Here is a 17,878-nt window from a genome sequence, read left to right as displayed (position 1 = left end):
CCGAGAGGCTGAGCGCGCAATGCTCCCTAGCAGGTGAAGGGACCGAGGCCTGCGAAAGTCATAGTTTTCTTGAAACAGATTCGCTCCGCTTCTGCTGTGTTTTGAGGTTTCCTCGGGTCGTCTGTTTCTCAGGATACAATGGTGAACTGTGATTCCCACCAAGCACTGATGGTCACGGTGAATTGAGAGGTACCCTACTGCTATCACGGGTACACCGTCGAGCAAGAGATGTATGACAGAGGAGGAGGGGTACGGAGGTGGAGAGCTTCTGTTTGTGTGTGCCAATCTTTTGCTCGTAGCCTCCTTATATAGGAGCTCAGATCAATGAGAACATCGATGATCGATTAATATCATTACTCGTCGAGCTATGAAACGCCAACGTTTCGCTCAGCCGTTTAAATTTTGCATTAATCCTTAATTTAATACATTTGTTACACAAGCAGTAAAAAAGTTTATGTGGTAAAATATTGGTTGTTCCACTTGAACACCCCCCCTACGCACCCACGTGTGAGAGAGAGTCTCTCCCCATGCATCTGTTCACATTATCAATGCATGTGAATCAATATAAATCCACCAATATGCCTTGAAACTTCCAATGTGAGACTAAAGTCTCATTCACAATGAAGCTTCTTTCCTCTTCCACCTCTTCTCCATTCACATCACATATATCCAACAATCTCCCACATAAATGGAAATAGGGTATGTGATAGCATTCAGCAGTTGAGTTCAGTAAATGACAGATAGGTTTTACCCTTTGAACATTCCCTTATGAAGATCTATTTACTTACTGACTGAAAATAGACGTGATGTCCTTGAACTGTTCTGCCATCTATGTAAGCATTGATATATCTCACCCAAGACTCTCCCTGATACAACTCAGTTCTCATGAATATGTTCACCATGAACACGCCTGGTTCTGTGAGAAGTTCTAAGAACTGTGCCTCTAATTCTCTTCGAAACGGCCCCACTTTTTTCTCACATAGTTGAGGATGTGCATGACATATTACTTTTCATATAATTTTCATGCTACATATACACATCAAATCTATTCCATCAATAAGTTCGTATTATGATTACTGTGAGATTTACTATAGTTATAGTGGTTATGACTTCTTTGTCCTTTTGGTCCTAGTTGCAATATCATTTGCTGGGGGGAGGGGGTATCCTGGTGGACCCATTGCCGTATCTGCTGGGGGTCGGTATGGAGATACCACCGTACTAGTAGAGTAAATTTGTTCAGTGGTTGGCGTTACTCCTTCTACTAATCTTCTTAGACAAGGATATTCCATTTCACAGTTTGCTGCAATTAGCTCAATAAACTCCTTGCAGTTTGATGGAACTATTTCAAGGAATTCCTCTTCCCCACCACCTCTGCTGGCGAAAGGATTTGTCCATTCTGAATCAGAATAGTCGTCCCATATTGGTGCCTTTTGTGTAGAGAGAGATGCCAAATACTGGATGTAGTCTAAATTGGAATCATCATCATCTTCCTCATGGTTAAGAGTAGGTTCCATGGACCGCGGTACAGAGGCCCCTAGGCTTGTATTCGCTGCATGGTCTTGCTCATAACTATTTTGGAGTGATGTTTCCTGAGCAAACACCGCCAGTTTTTCTCCAGGCATCAAGAGGACGAAAATATCTTCTGTTGTGAAATATTTTTGCGAATTTGAAGCTTTATTTTGTTGAATTGTTGACGTTGAGGCTTTATTTGGTTGAATATCAGTAGATCCGAAACCTTTTTCACCCCTTTCGGTGTAACTGAGATGGGGGACTTCATATACCTCCGGATAAGCTATTTTCTTTAATATAAGTTTCGCAATTCATTGTTGTGGAGATATATAAACTGGTAAATTAGTTCTGTTGAACAAAAGAATTTGCACTTCACCTCAATAGTCGGAGTCAATAACTCCTGCTCCAACTTCTATTCCGCTTTTCCAAGCTAGTCCTGAACGTGAGGCTAACTGTCCATAGTATCCATAAGGAACTTCAATTTGCAGCCATGTGTGGATAAGATCCCTTCCATAAGGTTCAATAACAGCTGCATGGCTTGCCGCTATGTCCAACCCTGCGGATCCTGATGTCTGCCTTTCTGGGATAACTGCCTGTGAAGAAATTCTATGTATTAAGATATGTGGTTCATAAGAAGAAGAGTACCTTTCTTCTAGAGCTACTTCATGGTCCAGGCCTTCCCGTTCATTTGGCTTATCAGGTGCATTTTCCTCTTCATCACCCCAGGACGGTGGTGGGAGTTGAAGATCTGAAGGTATCTGTGGGATATCATAATTGACATAATAATCAAATTTACCACTTGGTTGTCCCATAGTATCCCATCTTCCAGTCTTATATTTTTCCTTCTTTCTTTTTTCTTTCTTCCTTTTTTCTTTAAAATTTTCATATTCATCGTCAGAATAAGTAAGAACACCTGGTTTTGTTTCAATTAATACTGCTAAGGTCTCAAAAACCTCTTCATCTTTACTATTATATTGTGGGTTTTCAGATGGCTGAGCAGCAGTATAATTGCTGAAGCTTAAAGATATCCTACCGTCCACCATCGTTTGACTGTTGACTTCAGCTGGTTGCATAGGGATATTTGCCTGAGTAGGATTAATTACCCAGTTTAAGCCTTGCAGGGATCTTGTGGAAAAACTTCGTCCAGGTAAGGCTTTGACTCCATAGGATGTTAGGTAGTCTACTACTCCCTACACTTCATAGGCAAACCCAACATTAGGAGTATTAGATAGTCTTCCTACCATACCTCTGGTAATTAAGAGATTTGCTTCACTGTTTTGCCATGCTTCATAGCCTCTTGTAAGAATGGAAATTTGCACATTCCGATAAAAATCGCCGATTGTCATCATTGTTTCTAGAATAACATAGATCATCTGGCTTCCATGCGTAAGATCAACTTCCATGATTGCTAGTATTGCTTGGTCTCCTTGCCATCTATTGTCCCTGAACACAATAAGAGCCATTGCTCCTTCTCTTTGTCTATGTAAAATATGTATGCGTACCTGGAGCACCCCTAAGTGAATGTATTGCATACCACTTCTTCTTAATTGATTATAGCTTTCTTCTTGTATGAAGCTTCTATCTACTTGATGATTGTCTGTTACCAATATTGCTTCCTCCGATCTATGAACATAGACTATGTGATGTGCGTCATCTCTTCGTGAATGATATAGTACCTCAGCTGGTACTATTGAAGCTCTTTCTTGCATGGATAGTTGTAACTGAGCCTCTGGCTCAATTTGCTGCTCAAGTGTGTGACTTGAAGATGCTCTTCCGGATAATGTTTGCCCAATTCTCCCTGCTGTTTGTTGGGCATTATAAAGCCTTCGTTGATTTCTTCTGTAGCTTCTTATTTGATCTTCAAATAGTGGGGTTGTAGCTACTTGCTGTTCTGTCCGGGAGGTTGCCATATTCCTTTAATCTTCTCCTGCTCTTCTCTTAATATTTTATAAAGATCTTTAAATACCCGCAATTTTCCAGGTTTTTCTTTAAGCTTTGGTGGTCCAAGGGATAGGTTCTGGAGTTTAGAGATGAGATCCGATGGTATAGCAGGGAATTTTTGTTTGCAGATTTCAATTTGGATTTCCTTAAGAGCTTCAGATATTTGGACAAGCAATTGGATTTGGGTATTGTTCTGTTTTATAAGGGTAGCGATCCCAGGCGTTACACCTTGGTAATCACTTGGTTTAGCAAAATCGACAGATGGGGGTTCTATAGGATCAGTTGAAGAAATGACTTCTCTGTACGAATTTGTGTTTCTGGTTATGATAAAGTATTCATAAAATATGGATTTCAGGACTTACAAGGACTCCTGGAGCTCCGGCGAGGGCAATTCCTTCCCAGAGAACCTCATACAGACGTGCCCTTGGATCTTTTAAGGCCTTCTGCCTCTTCTTTTGCCAAGTTAGGGTCTATCCTTTTGTTTCCCAAGGTTGCATAATATCAACACGCCGAAACAACAAGAGTATGTCTAGCTCTGATACCAAAAAAGGAGCAGGAAGCGTGAGCACAAAAGGGAAGAAGAGTATTATAAAAGCTAGTGGAGGAAGGGGAGTATTGTAACAAGCCAGAAACTTATATTTTTTAAGCCAAATTTTACAGAGAAACCTCAAGTAAGGCTCAAGAGGATGCTTGATGCCTTGCAAGAGGAGTGATTTCCTTCTTATATAGCAAACGCCGGGTGCGCATGGGGCTCCATCGGCATGTTTGATATAGCTAGAGGAATCACTTCTTTACATAAAGGACTCCCTTTTGTCAGGGAATCTTTAAAGCACTCCATTCAACACTCCACTTACTAAAAACACTTTACGTAAAGGACTCCCTTTTGTTAGGGAATCTTTAAAAGCACTCCACTTATTAAAGACACTTTATATAAAGACGCTATGGGTTACGAGAAAGTCACTTGATCAGGGTCCATCATGCTTGCTGCCTTTATACTTTAAAATTCTTCATTCGTGAAATGCAATCCTGGAGAAGATATGCTGACTGGGAAAGTTGATTATCACACTGTTCCACTGCAGGGTACCAGTCATTCCACCAATTATTATGTCCCCTGCTCCTGTTGCATTCTTGTCGTTTTAGTGAATGGATAAGTCTGAGTTGCTGGACTGCATTAATGGCTCGTGTTGTTGTTTGCTGTTCCAGCTGATGTAGCTCTTCTGTGATTTGATGGAATTCGTCAAGGGGGATGGGCCGGCCGTGACGTCTGTTAATTGTCTGTTGGTACTGTCTAGCGAAGTCGAGAGGGTCCAAAGGGCCTTGCTCAATGTCTCCTAGGCCTTCAAATTGGGTTACGTCTGGAGTTCTTTGATTGCTGGTGCTACCATGGCTAGCTTGTCGAGGTCTTGTTTCGGCCATTCTGTAAAAATTAACACAGTTATTAGTCGAGACAAGGAGTCTGCTACCTGATTATTTCTTCCATCAATGCGCTCAAACTGAACTAGTGGTCCAACTCCCATTATATAATCAGTGAATGCCAACCACCTGACTCGAGATGATTTATGGTTAGAAGTTTTGCCAAAGAAACTTATTATGGCCTGGCAATCCGTCCTGATGAGAAGCTCATGTTTATCAAGGAAGTAGATTTTCAAAGCTTCCATTGTATTCATTACTGCATAAATTTCTGCATCAATGATGGATTTTGGAGGATTAAATTTTCCACTGGAGTAGGCACAAATTTTTTCTGAAGATATAGGGTCGAATTTTTGTTTCTTCCATTTGCATATTCCTCCCCAGCCATCCATACATCCATCTACTTCCAAGATTATATAGCATTCTGGAGGAGGGATCTCCAAGTCAGGGAGTTGTTTTACCTTTTCCTTTACCTGGTGTATTAGATCCCAATCTTGCTGGTTTAATCTCTTTTCCCCATTGGGTGATGTTTTGGCATAAAGAGGACTAAGAAGTTTTCCAAGATTTGGAATGTAATTTCGGGCATAATTTAATAAACCAAGCCACGATCTCATACCTTTGGTTGTCTTGAGATCATTGTCATTAAAATCAGCAATTTTTGAGATAACATGCGGCTGAAGTTTAATCTTGCAATTACCAATGATTGCCCCAAGGAATTCAATTTCCTTTACTGCTATCTTCATCTTTGTTGGGCTTAAGATCAACCCATTTAATTGGCAAATATGAAGCATTTGCCTTAAATGTTGTTCATGGGTTCTTTCATCCGGAGAAAATACCAATATATCATCAATATAAATTGCTATAAATTCTTCGGTCCCTTTAAAGCATAGATCCATTTTTCGCTGAAATACTGCAGGTGTATTTTTTAACCCAAATGGTATTATAAGCCATTCATATAATCCATCAGGCACCTAGAAAACTGTCCATTCTACTGAGTCAAGATGCATAGCCACCTGGTGAAAACCACTCTTTAGATCAAATTTAGAAAATATGCAGCTATTACTGACCTTTTTTAAAATAGTATTGATCTTTGTGAGTAATATCATTAAGGCGCTTATAATTAAATACCAGCCTTTCTTTTCCCTTCTTTTCTTTGCCGGTGACTGGGTCAATTGTAGTTCCTGAGTTTACTATTATGGCAGTAGTTCTGTGTCTGCTTTTGTTTAGTCGAATAATCCCTAAGTCTAGCAGGGCCTTTACATGCTTAGAAAATGCCTCATTCTGTGATGGAGTAAAATGTTTTAATGGTCTGTCTTCAATTATGAACTCCGGATTTTTGATATCTAGTTGGCATGTAATCTTATTTTTCTGCCAATGCTGTAATGGATTTTCCCTAATAATACCTTGACTTTTAAGCTCCTGTAATAGAGGGCCAAACTTCTGCTCAAATGTAGGGCTTATTCTTCCAGCTGAGAAATGCACCATTTCTTTGATTTGTATGTATTCATCTTCATCCATTTCTAGTTCTTCAATGGCTGCATGTACAGATGGTAACGTATTTATTGTAGTCAAATTTTTATAAAAAGTTACCGTATTTCCTTCAATCCGAAGTCCGCCTTGCATGGCTCGAATAAAGTTGCAGCGTATGATGAATTGAATATTATCCGCTAATACCATGGGGAAGTTGTATGTATAGGGAACTCGAAAAGTATTGTCTCCAATAATCATTCGTCCAGCCTTTAGTTTCATAATAGTCGTCTGTTGAGAATTGATTCCACTAAAGCTTACCACAAAGGTATTCCGTTCTAATGCTTCCTTAGGAACGGATCTTTGGTCAACACAACAGGTAGTTGCCCCTGTGTCTAAGATTGCCTTTAACTTGAATTTTTGAATTCCCGGAATTTCAATTTCTACGGTTAGATTATATAACATATTTTTTACTAACCGTGGGCTGAATGTAGCTGCTACTTCTTCAACAAGCATATTTGCAGCTTCCTCATTTAATTCCTGAAAATCCTTTTGGAAGTCTTGCTCCATTTGAAGAGCTTCAAACTGGGCTTTATAATATGCAACTTCCTCTTTTAATCTCTTTATCTCCTCTTCACACCATATTATATAATTTCTCTGCTCCTGTATAAGGTTCATCGGATAGAAAGGAGTTGAAGGAGTTGGGGTAACAGGTACCTCCTTGTTGAAGTAATATGGTCCACACAAGTTGCATACTATTATTAGACATTCAGTACAATGTATCCTTGCTCTTTGGATAGTAGCTCTTTTGCAACATGAGCATATATGTGATTGCGGGGTGAAAATTCTTTCATTATGCTTCCATTGATGTAAACAGCTTGACTGTTCGTCCGTCAACTTAATTTGTTGCCTGTAACCACCATCTTCCAAACCAAGCATATATATTGTATTTAATTGTAAGGTTTGAATAGAACGTTGTACATCAGATATATCATCTTCCCCTTCTGAGATGCTGTAAATAGCATTACTTTGCGCTTCTCCTTCCTATACAGAAAGTATATCACAATCTTCTGGTAAATTTAGTTGTTCAAAGATAGCCACCCTTTTAACATTTCTTTTTTCATTAGGACAATCCTTAGCAAAATGTCCTTCTTGGCCACATAGATAACATTTACACTTCTTGTTTCTTGTTTCGGAGTAAATGTTTTCGTTTTTCAATTCTTGCATGTGATCCATGAGGCTTACCTTTATACGTTCTTGGTTGTCTTATCCCAATCTTTCTTGGTCCTGATTTATAATAACCTGGGATAGGGATTTGACTGCAAAATGATAAATCTTTCAGGGATCTTTTAAAAGCTATGTCCTTGCATTCTTGCTCCAGAAATTTATGGGCAAAAATTACTCGTGGGAAAACTCCAACAGTGAGCCCTGGGTGCTTTGCCTCAAAAGCAGCCTTAATTCTATTGCCAAGGTCTCCCGACATTTTTAACCAAAATTTCTCTAAAAGTTCTAGTCCAACATATAGCCTTCCTGTTTTTGCTGCAAGACACATATAGTTTTTAATATATTGAATGATATTCTTGACATTATCACAAGAAAATTTTTTCAGGTCTCGATAGGCAACATTTTGTATTTCTGTAGACCCTTGGGTAGGGTCTTCAGAAGAGAAAACCCGTCTCATTTGAGATAAAATATTTTGAGTTCCTTCTCATCCTTCATTGATAGATATTAGAGCATCATATTCAGTAGAGTAAGTCATCCTCCACTGTATCCATGTAATTTTTTTAATTTCCCCAAGTAAATTTTCAATAAACTCAATCTTCTCCTTTGAATCTAAGAATGCCTGTGATGCTACAAAATTCTTTGTGATTGATTCCCATCGTGAGAAGGCATCATCAAATAAATTTATTTGTTCTGGTATCACAAATAAGGCTCCACTCTGCTGTTGTGTCGATGGCAGAGTCCATAATTCATTATTTATGCCTCATTTGAATTTTGATTTTGGGGGTTGTTGCTCATAAATGGGTTGAAAATTTGGAGGCTCAGTTGCAATATCATTTGCTGGGGGGTATCCTGGTGGACCCATTGTCGTATCTGTTGGTAGTCGGTATGGAGATACCACCGTACTAGTAGAGTAAATTTGTTCAGTGGTTGGCGTTACTCCTTTTACTAATCTTCTTAGACAAGGAATACCCCTGTGTTTAAGATTGCCTTTAACTTGAATTTTTGAATTCCTGGAATTTCAATTTCTACGGTTAAATTATATAACATATTTTTTACTAACCGTGGGCTGGATGTAGCTGCTACTTCTTCAACAATCATATTTGCAGCTTCCTCATTTAATTCCTGAAAATCCTTTTGGAAGTCTTGCTCCATTTGAAGAGCTTCAAACTGGACTTTATAATATGCAACTTCCTCTTTTAATCTCTTTATCTCCTCTTCACACCACATTATGTAATTTCTCTGCTCCTGTATAAGGTTCATCGGATAGAAAGGAGTTGAAGGAGCTGGGGTAACAGGTACCTCCTTATTGAAGTAATATGGTCCACACAAGTTGCATACTGTTAGAAGGCATTCAGTACAATGTATCCTTGCTCTTTGGACAGTAGATCTTTTGCAACATGAGCATATATGCGATTGCGGGGTGAAAATTCTTTCATTATGCTTCCACTGATGTAAACAGCTTGACTGTTCGTCCGTCAGCTTAATTTGTTGCTTGTAACCACCATCTTCCAAACCAAGCATATATATTGTATTTAATTGTAAGGTTTGAATAGAACGTTGTACCTCAGATATATCATCTTCCCCTTCTGAGATGCTGTAAATAGCATCACTTTGCGCTTCTCCTTCCTGTTGGTGCAAGCTGTACCAGAATCAAACCTAAGTTTTGATGTTGTCAAAGGTTCAAGTTAAGTCTTGTTGTGATCTAACAAGTTTACTGAGTGTGCAGAATGTTTACTCAACCGGGGTTAGACCTAGTTGGAGGCTAGGCAGGAGAAATCTTAGCAGATCGTGGAACCCAGGTGAAAGTCCAAGAAGGTCGAAGGGAGACGAAGCTTGGCAGTGTGATCGAGAGGTCTGAAGGACCGAAGATCAAAGGAAAAGTTATGGGGAGCCGATCAAGGCTGAGTGAGATGTCCAAACTAGATCCGGAGGATCAAAATTTGGCAGGTAGGTTGAGGTAAGCAAACTGGAGGAGCGACAGTGAGGTCGGGTTCCCGGAGGGAACAACCTTAGGTCGCTGATCCAACTGAAGAAACCGGAAAGGTTTCCAAGTTGAGATCAAGAACAGTTCTACTGTTCTTTTATTACTCATGCATTATTATACTGTTATGCTAACATCTGTGTTGTAGGGTGTTTTTTGTTCTAACACTGTTTTACAGGTCTAGGCGGATCGGTCGATCGAACCAGAGGACCGGTCGACCGAACCAGAGGACCGGTCGACCGAACCAGAGGACCGGTCGACCGAACCAAGTAAGATCAGCACAGAAGTCAGTCCAGATCAGAACTGAGCTAGAGTCCGGTCAAAGCTTGATCGGTCGACCGAAAAGTAAGATCGGTCGACCGAACCTGTTGACTCAGCAAGCCAGTTCATCAGCACCGAATCATCAAGCAAAGGAAAGAAGGGTTGATCGGTCAACCGAACAAGAGGATCGGTCGACCGAACAAGAGGATCGGTCGACCGATCCAATCAGCATTTAATCAGCATTAAAGGGTGATCTCGGCAGATTTCAGCGAACAAGGAAAAACCTTGTTCGGTCGACCGATAAAAGGGTTTGGTCGACCGAACCATTGAAGGCCAGTTAATGCAGAATTTATGAGCCAGTGTCAGACTCCAGCTGTGGGTGATTGGAGCTGGTTCGGTCGATCGAACAGAGGGATCGGTCGACCGAACCTCAGTGTACCTATAAATTAAGGCTCGAGGTCAGAGGCCATGAACAACTTTTTTGATCACAAGTTACTGCTCTGCAAGCGACTCATCTTCATCAGTACAGCAAGCTGCGTTATTCGAAAGCACCGACCTACGCTAAATCTTCGATTCATTTGTCGGTATATATATTTTGTATTTCACTTAATTGCAAATAAGATAGTAGGCTTGTTACTATCTTATTTTATTGTACCTGTTGTTACGCTCTGCAAGTGTACGGAAATGTCGCAAGTAATATAAAAGATTATCGTATCCACAGGGACTGGAATAAGCACTAGAAATGCCTCAATGCGAATTAGCAAAACAACTATCCAATCATTTCAAAAGCAAAGTAAAGGTAAACAAATATAGTCTTAAAGATCAACAAACAGGAGTCTAGTGTTTTGGGTTATGATAAAGGGAGATTCTAGGAGTTTCGGTTTCTTTGTAAGATTTCTTGAATGTAAATGGTTCACCAATTCTTATCCCTTAATTGCCAAACATGTAGAAAGTTGTCGGTTCCCTCTTGCAATAGACAACCGGCTAAGGACTGAGAAATGTATCTAAATAGGATTAATTAGACATGTACCTATGTTGTCCTTACACAGAAGTGCACCTATTACTATGCCTTCCTCGGATATCAACGTAGAAGCCCACGACTCATTAATCTATCAAGATACAAGCAGCTAGTCATAAAATCCATCATACTCTCTTGAATATCTCTATTTCCTCTTCAAGATTATCTCTCAAACGTCCTTACACGGGCTTGCACCTGTCACGTGGATCCCTCGGATGATCGAGTGAGAGTTTATCTTTACAAAGTCTACAAGAAATCCAAACAATCAATCAAGAATGAGAATTAAGCACAAATCACCATTAATCATTCAAGATCTAATTGATACAAGGAAGTCAATGTCATTGAAACAAGAAAATGGAAAATCCATTAGAGATTACATCAATCCATCCTACAAATACTCCCTTAATCCTAGAATACAAGATCTACTCCATGAATCGAGGAAGAAAACCCGAAGAAATAGAGATTACAAGCATTCCTTGAATCCCCCAATCCAAGAAACCAAGAAAAGGGAGAAAGAGAAAACTTATCTACGAAGAAGCCTTGTCTTCGGATCCAATCCTCGCTCCGGAGTCGAAATCGTCGAGATCTCCCTTAGATTCACCCAGAAATCCTCCCAAGAATGGGAGGAAACCACCAAATCTTGCTTTCTCCCAAAGGGGGAGAGATCCCCTTTCAATTCATGAAGAAGGGTTTAAATAGAGGAGGGAATCGGGCGCCACACGGCCCCGTGACACGACCGTGTGAGATTCACACGGCCATGTCCAGTTCCCTCTCTGCCAAAGCTGCACGGTCGTGTGACTCCACACGGCCAGAACCCTTCGCCTCGAATGCTACACTGCAGTGGTGCACACGCCCACCGCTTAGTCTCGAAATGCTACACGGCCGGTGGTGCACACGCAACCGCTGGTCTCGAAATCTCACACGGCCGTAGATCCACACCTGTAAGGCTTCGCCCGTTGGCTTCAAATCTTGACACGGTCGTGCGAGGTTCACATGGCCATGTCATCTTCCTCTTCTGTTGGTGCCAAACTCCACACGACCCGAGCTCCATACCAGTGCAGGGCCGTGTGAGGTACACGGCCCGGTGCTTTCTCCCTTCGTTTCCTCCAACGCATGCCCAAAGATGTAGATTCTTCACCAAATCGACTCCTGTGTACAGAAAATGCACAAAAAGCAGATCTCCGAACCAAAAGAGTAAATATGCTAAAAGGAAAGCTGGAAGTACAAAAATGCATAGATCAAACATACTCAAAGTATATAAATGTGTGTAAAAACATGCATAAAAGAATATATAATCTACACACATCACCTGTACGATCTGCTTCTCTCCGAGGACTTCGGAGAGAAGAGTTTTAGTGTTTTGCCCATCGGTGCGGTCAAGGACCGCGGGCCTTCGAGTAGGAGTCGAGCTAGGCTCCGAACGAAGTAAACAAACTGTCTCTATTTACTTTCCGCTATGCACGACTTTGATTTCAAAGAAACGATAAGTTTTAAAAGGACGCGATATTCACCCCCCCTCTATCGCGCTACTTGATCCTATCACTTCCTGTACAGAAAGTATATCACAATCTTCTGGTAAATCTAGTTGTTCAAAGATAGCCACCCTTTTAACATTTCTTTTCTCATTAGGACAATCCTTAGCAAAATGTCCTTCTTGGCCACATAGATAACATTTACACTTCTTGTTTCGGAGTAAATGTTTTCGTTTTTCAATCCTTGCATGTGATCCATGAGGCTTACCTTTATACGTTCTTGATTGTCTTATCCCAATCTTTCTTGGTCCTGATTTATAATAACCTGGGATAGGGATTTGACTGCAAAATGATAAATCTTTCAGGGATCTTTTAAAAGTTGCGTCCTTGCATTCTTGCTCCAGAAATTTATGGTCAAAAATTACTCGTGGGAAAACTCCAACAGTGAGCCCTGGGTGCTTTGCCTCAAAAGCAGCCTTAATTCTATTGCCAAGGTCTCCCGGCATTTTTAACCAAAATTTCTCTGAAAGTTCTGGTCCAGCATATAGCCTTCCTGTTTTTGCTGCAAGACGCATATAGTCATTAATATATTGAATGATATTCTTGACATTATCACAAGATAATTTTTCCAGGTCTCGATAGGCAACATTTTGTATTTCTGTAGACCCTTGGGTAGGGTCTTCAGAAGAAAAAATCTGTCTCATTTGAGATAAAATATTTTGAGTTCCTTCTCGTCCTTCACTGATAGATATTAGAGCATCATATTCAGTAGAGTAAGTCATCCTCCACTGTATCCATGTAATTTTTTCAATTTCCCCAAGTAAATTTTCAATAAACTCAATCTTCTCCTTTGAATCTGAGAATGCCTGTGATGCTACAAAATTCTTTGTGATTGATTCCCATCATGAGAAGGCATCATCAAATAAATTTATTTGTTCTGGTATCACAAATAAGGCTCCACTCTGCTGTTGTGTCGATGGCAGAGTCCATAATTCATTATTTATGCCTCCTTTGAATTTTGATTTTGGGGGTTGTTGCTCATAAATGGGTTGAAAATTTGGAGGCCCAGTTGCAATATCATTTGCTGGGGGGTATCCTGGTGGACCCATTGCCGTATCTGTTGGTCGTCGGTATGAAGATACCACCGTACTAGTAGAGTAAATTTGTTCAGTGGTTGGCTCTACTCTTTTTACTAATCTTCTTAGACAAGGAATACCCCTGTGTCTAAGATTGCCTTTAACTTGAATTTTTGAATTCCTGGAATTTCAATTTCTACGGTTAGATTATATAACATATTTTTTACTAACCGTGGGCTGGATGTAGCTGCTACTTCTTCAACAAGCATATTTGCAGCTTCCTCATTTAATTCCTGAAAATCCTTTTGGAAGTCTTGCTCCATTTGAAGAGCTTCAAACTGGGCTTTATAATATGCAACTTCCTCTTTTAATCTCTTAATATCCTCTTCACACCACATTATGTAATTTCTCTGCTCCTGTATAAGGTTCATCGGATAGAAAGGAGTTGAAGGAGCTGGGGTAACAGGTACCTCCTTGTTGAAGTAATATGGTCCACACAAGCTACATACTGTTAGAAGGCATTCAGTACAATGTATCCTTGCTCTTTGGACAGTAGATCTTTTGCAACATGAGCATATATGCGATTGCGGGGTGAAAATTCTTTCATTATGCTTCCACTGATGTAAACAGCTTGACTGTTCGTCCGTCAGCTTAATTTGTTGCCTGTAACCACCATCTTCCAAACCAAGCATATATATTGTATTTAATTGTAAGGTTTGAATAGAATGTTGTACCTCAGATATATCATCTTCCCCTTCTGAGATGCTGTAAATAGCATCACTTTGCGCTTCTCCTTCCTATACAGAAAGTATATCACAATCTTCTGGTAAATCTAGTTGTTCAAAGATAGCCACCTTTTAACATTTCTTTTCTCATTAGGACAATCCTTAGCCAAATGTCCTTCTTGGCCACATAGATAACATTTACACTTCTTGTTTCGGAGTAAATGTTTTCGTTTTTCAATCCTTGCATGTGATCCATGAGGCTTACCTTTATATGTTCTTGATTGTCTTATCCCAATCATTCTTGGTCCTGATTTATAATAACCTGGGATAGGGATTTGACTGCAAAATGATAAATCTTTCAGGGATCTTTTAAAAGCTACGTCCTTGCATTCTTGCTCCAGAAATTTATGGGCAAAAATTACTCGTGGGAAAACTCCAACAGTGAGCCCTGGGTGCTTTGCCTCAAAAGCAGCCTTAATTCTATTGCCAAGGTCTCCCGACATTTTTAACTAAAATTTCTCTAAAAGTTCTAGTCCAACATATAGCCTTCCTGTTTTTGCTGCAAGACGCATATAGTTTTTAATATATTGAATGATATTCTTTGCATTATCACAAGATAATTTTTTCAGGTCTCGATAGGCAACATTTTGTATTTCTGTAGACCCTTGGGTAGGGTCTTCAGAAGAGAAAACCCGGTTCATTTGAGATAAAATATTTTGAGTTCCTTCTCGTCCTTCACTGATAGATATTAGAGCATCATATTCAGTAGAGTAAGTCATCCTCCACTGTATCCATGTAATTTTTTCAATTTCCCCAAGTAAATTTTCAATAAACTCAATCTTCTCCTTTGAATCTGAGAATGCCTGTGATGCTACAAAATTCTTTGTGATTGATTCCCATCGTGAGAAGGCATCATCAAATAAATTTATTTGTTCTGGTATCACAAATAAGGCTCCACTCTGCTGTTGTGCTGATGACAGAGTCCATAATTCATTATTTATGCCTCCTTTGAATTTTGCTTTTGGGGGTTGTTGCTCATAAATGGGTTGAAAATTTGGAGGCTCAGTTGCAATATCATTTGCTGGGGGGTATCCTGGTGGACCCATTGCCGTATCTTACTAATGGACTTGATGGGCCACATTCTTTAAGGGGTATTTTTACCCATAAAGATTGGCATTGTTACATGTAACTAAGGAATATATTGTTTTGTGTTATTTTCACATGTAATGTAAGTGGGAGATTGTTAGATATTTTAAATATCCAATAACTTGTCAGTGGACTTACCGTGAATTTATAACCCATTATTTTGTCATTTAAATTCAAACTCATTACAGTGATCTAATTGTTGTGTTTATTGGATTTATTTTTGGGTATGTATATTCTATGTGTAGACTCATTTATCTTAAACGTACTCGTCATTCGTTATTATTAATGGGTTGATAACCGATAGTGGGTATTGGATTATATATAGGGTGTGCTCCCCGCAGGGTTAGACATCAAAATATTATTCCTTACTTCCTTTTTAGTGAGGATGTACAGTGTCGAATCCCTAATTAACCCTTTGGAAGATCATGTTTCGACTTCGACTTCGACTTCGACTTCATAGAGATAACTTAGAGACGGTGTCTTTAAATTCAAGTATGATTTAACTACATGCAATGTAATAGTTTTTACATATCTCACTGTAATTTAATTTTATTTTCTCACATTTATATTGATGAAAAAAATTATTTGTTCGTTATATGTAAATAGAAAAGAGGTAAAAAGGAAAGGGATTCTATTGTGAACGAAATTTTAGTCCCATATTAAAATTTTCAAGATATATTGATTATTTTATATTGAGGAGAAATTCTTTTTCATATGTGGATGAACGAAGGTACAAATTCAAGACCCGAATTATATAACTTGTGGTCGAATATGACCCGAGTACAATTTGACCGGGTACAAATTCAATTAATCAAAATGATACAACACGAGTACAATTTGACCGCTTCTTGCTGAGCTGTTCCTGGTCAATAGTGTTCAAATCATTGACTGGATCAATTAATCATTTGACTTGAAATTTAATAAATTAATTAATCATCCATTTTCCTGCTTCCTCTATATATATCTAGCTGCTGCTGAACAAGCGAACAGAGAAGAAAAGATACAAAGAGATCAGAGAAGAAACAAAGAGAAAGACAAGGAAGAAGAGATCATACAATTAATTACTTAAATATGAGTTTTGGAGAATTAGAAGTGTTACTGGTGGATGCCAAAGGCCTCAAAGACACTGATCTAATAGGTATTAATTAGCTTATTTTTGTGAAATTTTAATTGTAATTTTATGTATTTAATTTACTTGATTTAAGCAGGCAAGATGGATCCTTATGTGGAGATTCAATACAGGGATCAGCAACAGAAGAGCAAAGTTGCATATAGTGAGTTAGTTCTAATTAAATAATTTATATATGTGTGATTTTATAAGATTATTTAATATCCCATAAAATAAAATTATAAAATGTAATTAAATGTGAAATTAATTAAGCAGAGGGAGGAGGAAATCCACGGTGGAATCAAAAATTCAAGTTCAAGATTCACCATCCACTCGAGAACAACTCGATTCGACACAAGCTTGTGCTTCGAGTCATGGACCGTGACACCTTCTCGGCCGATGATTTTGTCGGAGAAGCAACGTGAGTAATATGCGCCCTAAAAAATTTAAACTCTTGTTAGTAATATTTCTCCCTAATTACATAGGAGCTTATCACTAATTGTGTGGTTTTGATGATGAATAGGATTAATGTTGGAGATGTGATTGCGCTGGGGTTGGAGAAGGGGTTTATGGAAGTGAACCCTTGCAAGTATCGGGTTGTGCTTTCCGATAAGAGATATCACGGCGAGATAAGAGTTGGTGTCACCTTCAAATTAATTAATTTAACCAAGGTAATTAAGTAAACAATTAATGCAAACGCTATTAATCTTTTTTGTATTATTTTAAAATGAAATTCCTGTAATTGTAGAACAAACTTTGTTGTTGTGTTCTTGTAGATGTGATGGAGTGAAAAAAGGAGCTTTGGATTTATGGATTATGCAAGTGCTTGAAGAATAGATAGATAGTGATCTCCTTAGTTAGCTGACCAATTATTTGATTTGTTGTTGAAATTAAATTTGTTTAATTCATTTGTTTATTTTTTATTTTTGGAAATGTATTAAATTCATTTTATTATTGGAGTAAGGAATAATGGTGATGTCTAAGTAGTGCAATTTGTGAAACGTATTGGTTGATCAAAAGAATAATCCATATCGAACCAGATGCTTGCACCTATTTAATCTCATATAAAGATAACTTGTAGGTTTCATTTGTTAGTGTTGACAAACAATCTATCGAAGATTCTAAGAAATTAATAGAATTTAAATACATCGAATTAAATTTACTTATTTAGCAAGATGACCTGAGCAGATAATTTCAGATTGCCAGCAAGAGCTGGTTATTGCCAAGTGTTGATCGTAGAGTGGATGAGCAGCAAAGTCCGAGCGACCAAGTCTGTACAGGCAAGAAGCTGTGAAGGCAAGTCTAAGCGGACGAGCGAGCTAGTCTGAGCGGACGAGCGACCGAGCGAGTATTCGATCATTCGGGTCGAAAATTGAGCGTGCGGTTAGACGAGTGTGTAGTTGAGTGGATGAATAGGCCAAGCTAGTGAGCGACCGAGTGAGTGTGCGGTCAGACAAAGAGTCTGAATGGGTGAGCGATCAAGCGAGCTAGCGGCTACCGAGGAGAGAAATCGAGTGGACGGGCGTGCGAATAGTCAGGA

The 17,878-nt window shown here is 39.1% G+C and overlaps 1 protein-coding gene across 3 annotated transcripts; it reads left to right on the top strand.

The window, feature by feature from the left end:
• Positions 1-16,224: 16,224 nt before the first annotated feature.
• LOC121994228 (elicitor-responsive protein 1-like) lies at positions 16,225-17,321 on the top strand. Of its 3 annotated transcripts, XM_042548336.1 has the most exons (5): positions 16,225-16,368; positions 16,439-16,504; positions 16,612-16,759; positions 16,862-17,009; positions 17,115-17,321. In XM_042548336.1, the coding sequence occupies exons 1-5, from the start codon at positions 16,302-16,304 to the stop codon at positions 17,118-17,120; spliced, it is 435 nt and encodes a 144-aa protein (XP_042404270.1). In that variant the 5' UTR covers positions 16,225-16,301; the 3' UTR covers positions 17,121-17,321. The 3 variants fall into 3 exon arrangements, with proteins under 3 accessions (XP_042404270.1, XP_042404268.1, XP_042404269.1); XM_042548334.1 differs by lacking the exon at positions 17,115-17,321 and having other exon boundaries at positions 16,862-17,056; XM_042548335.1 differs by lacking the exon at positions 17,115-17,321 and having other exon boundaries at positions 16,615-16,759; positions 16,862-17,055.
• The last annotated feature ends 557 nt before the right edge of the window (positions 17,322-17,878 follow it).

The sequence above is a fragment of the Zingiber officinale genome, chromosome 6A (genome assembly GCF_018446385.1).
Source record: "Zingiber officinale cultivar Zhangliang chromosome 6A, Zo_v1.1, whole genome shotgun sequence".
Classification (NCBI taxonomy): domain Eukaryota; kingdom Viridiplantae; phylum Streptophyta; class Magnoliopsida; order Zingiberales; family Zingiberaceae; genus Zingiber; species Zingiber officinale.
This window is presented reverse-complemented; position numbering and strand designations above follow the sequence as displayed.

Bases quoted from the DNA above. Each gene is read 5' to 3' on its own strand.
- LOC121994228 (XM_042548334.1), top strand. From the start codon at position 16,302: ATGAGTTTTGGAGAATTAGAAGTGTTACTGGTGGATGCCAAAGGCCTC. The intron at 16,505-16,611 runs GTGAGTTAGTTC...AAATTAATTAAG, and splicing joins GAAGAGCAAAGTTGCATATA to CAGAGGGAGGAGGAAATCCA. The intron at 16,760-16,861 runs GTGAGTAATATG...GATGATGAATAG, and splicing joins GATTTTGTCGGAGAAGCAAC to GATTAATGTTGGAGATGTGA.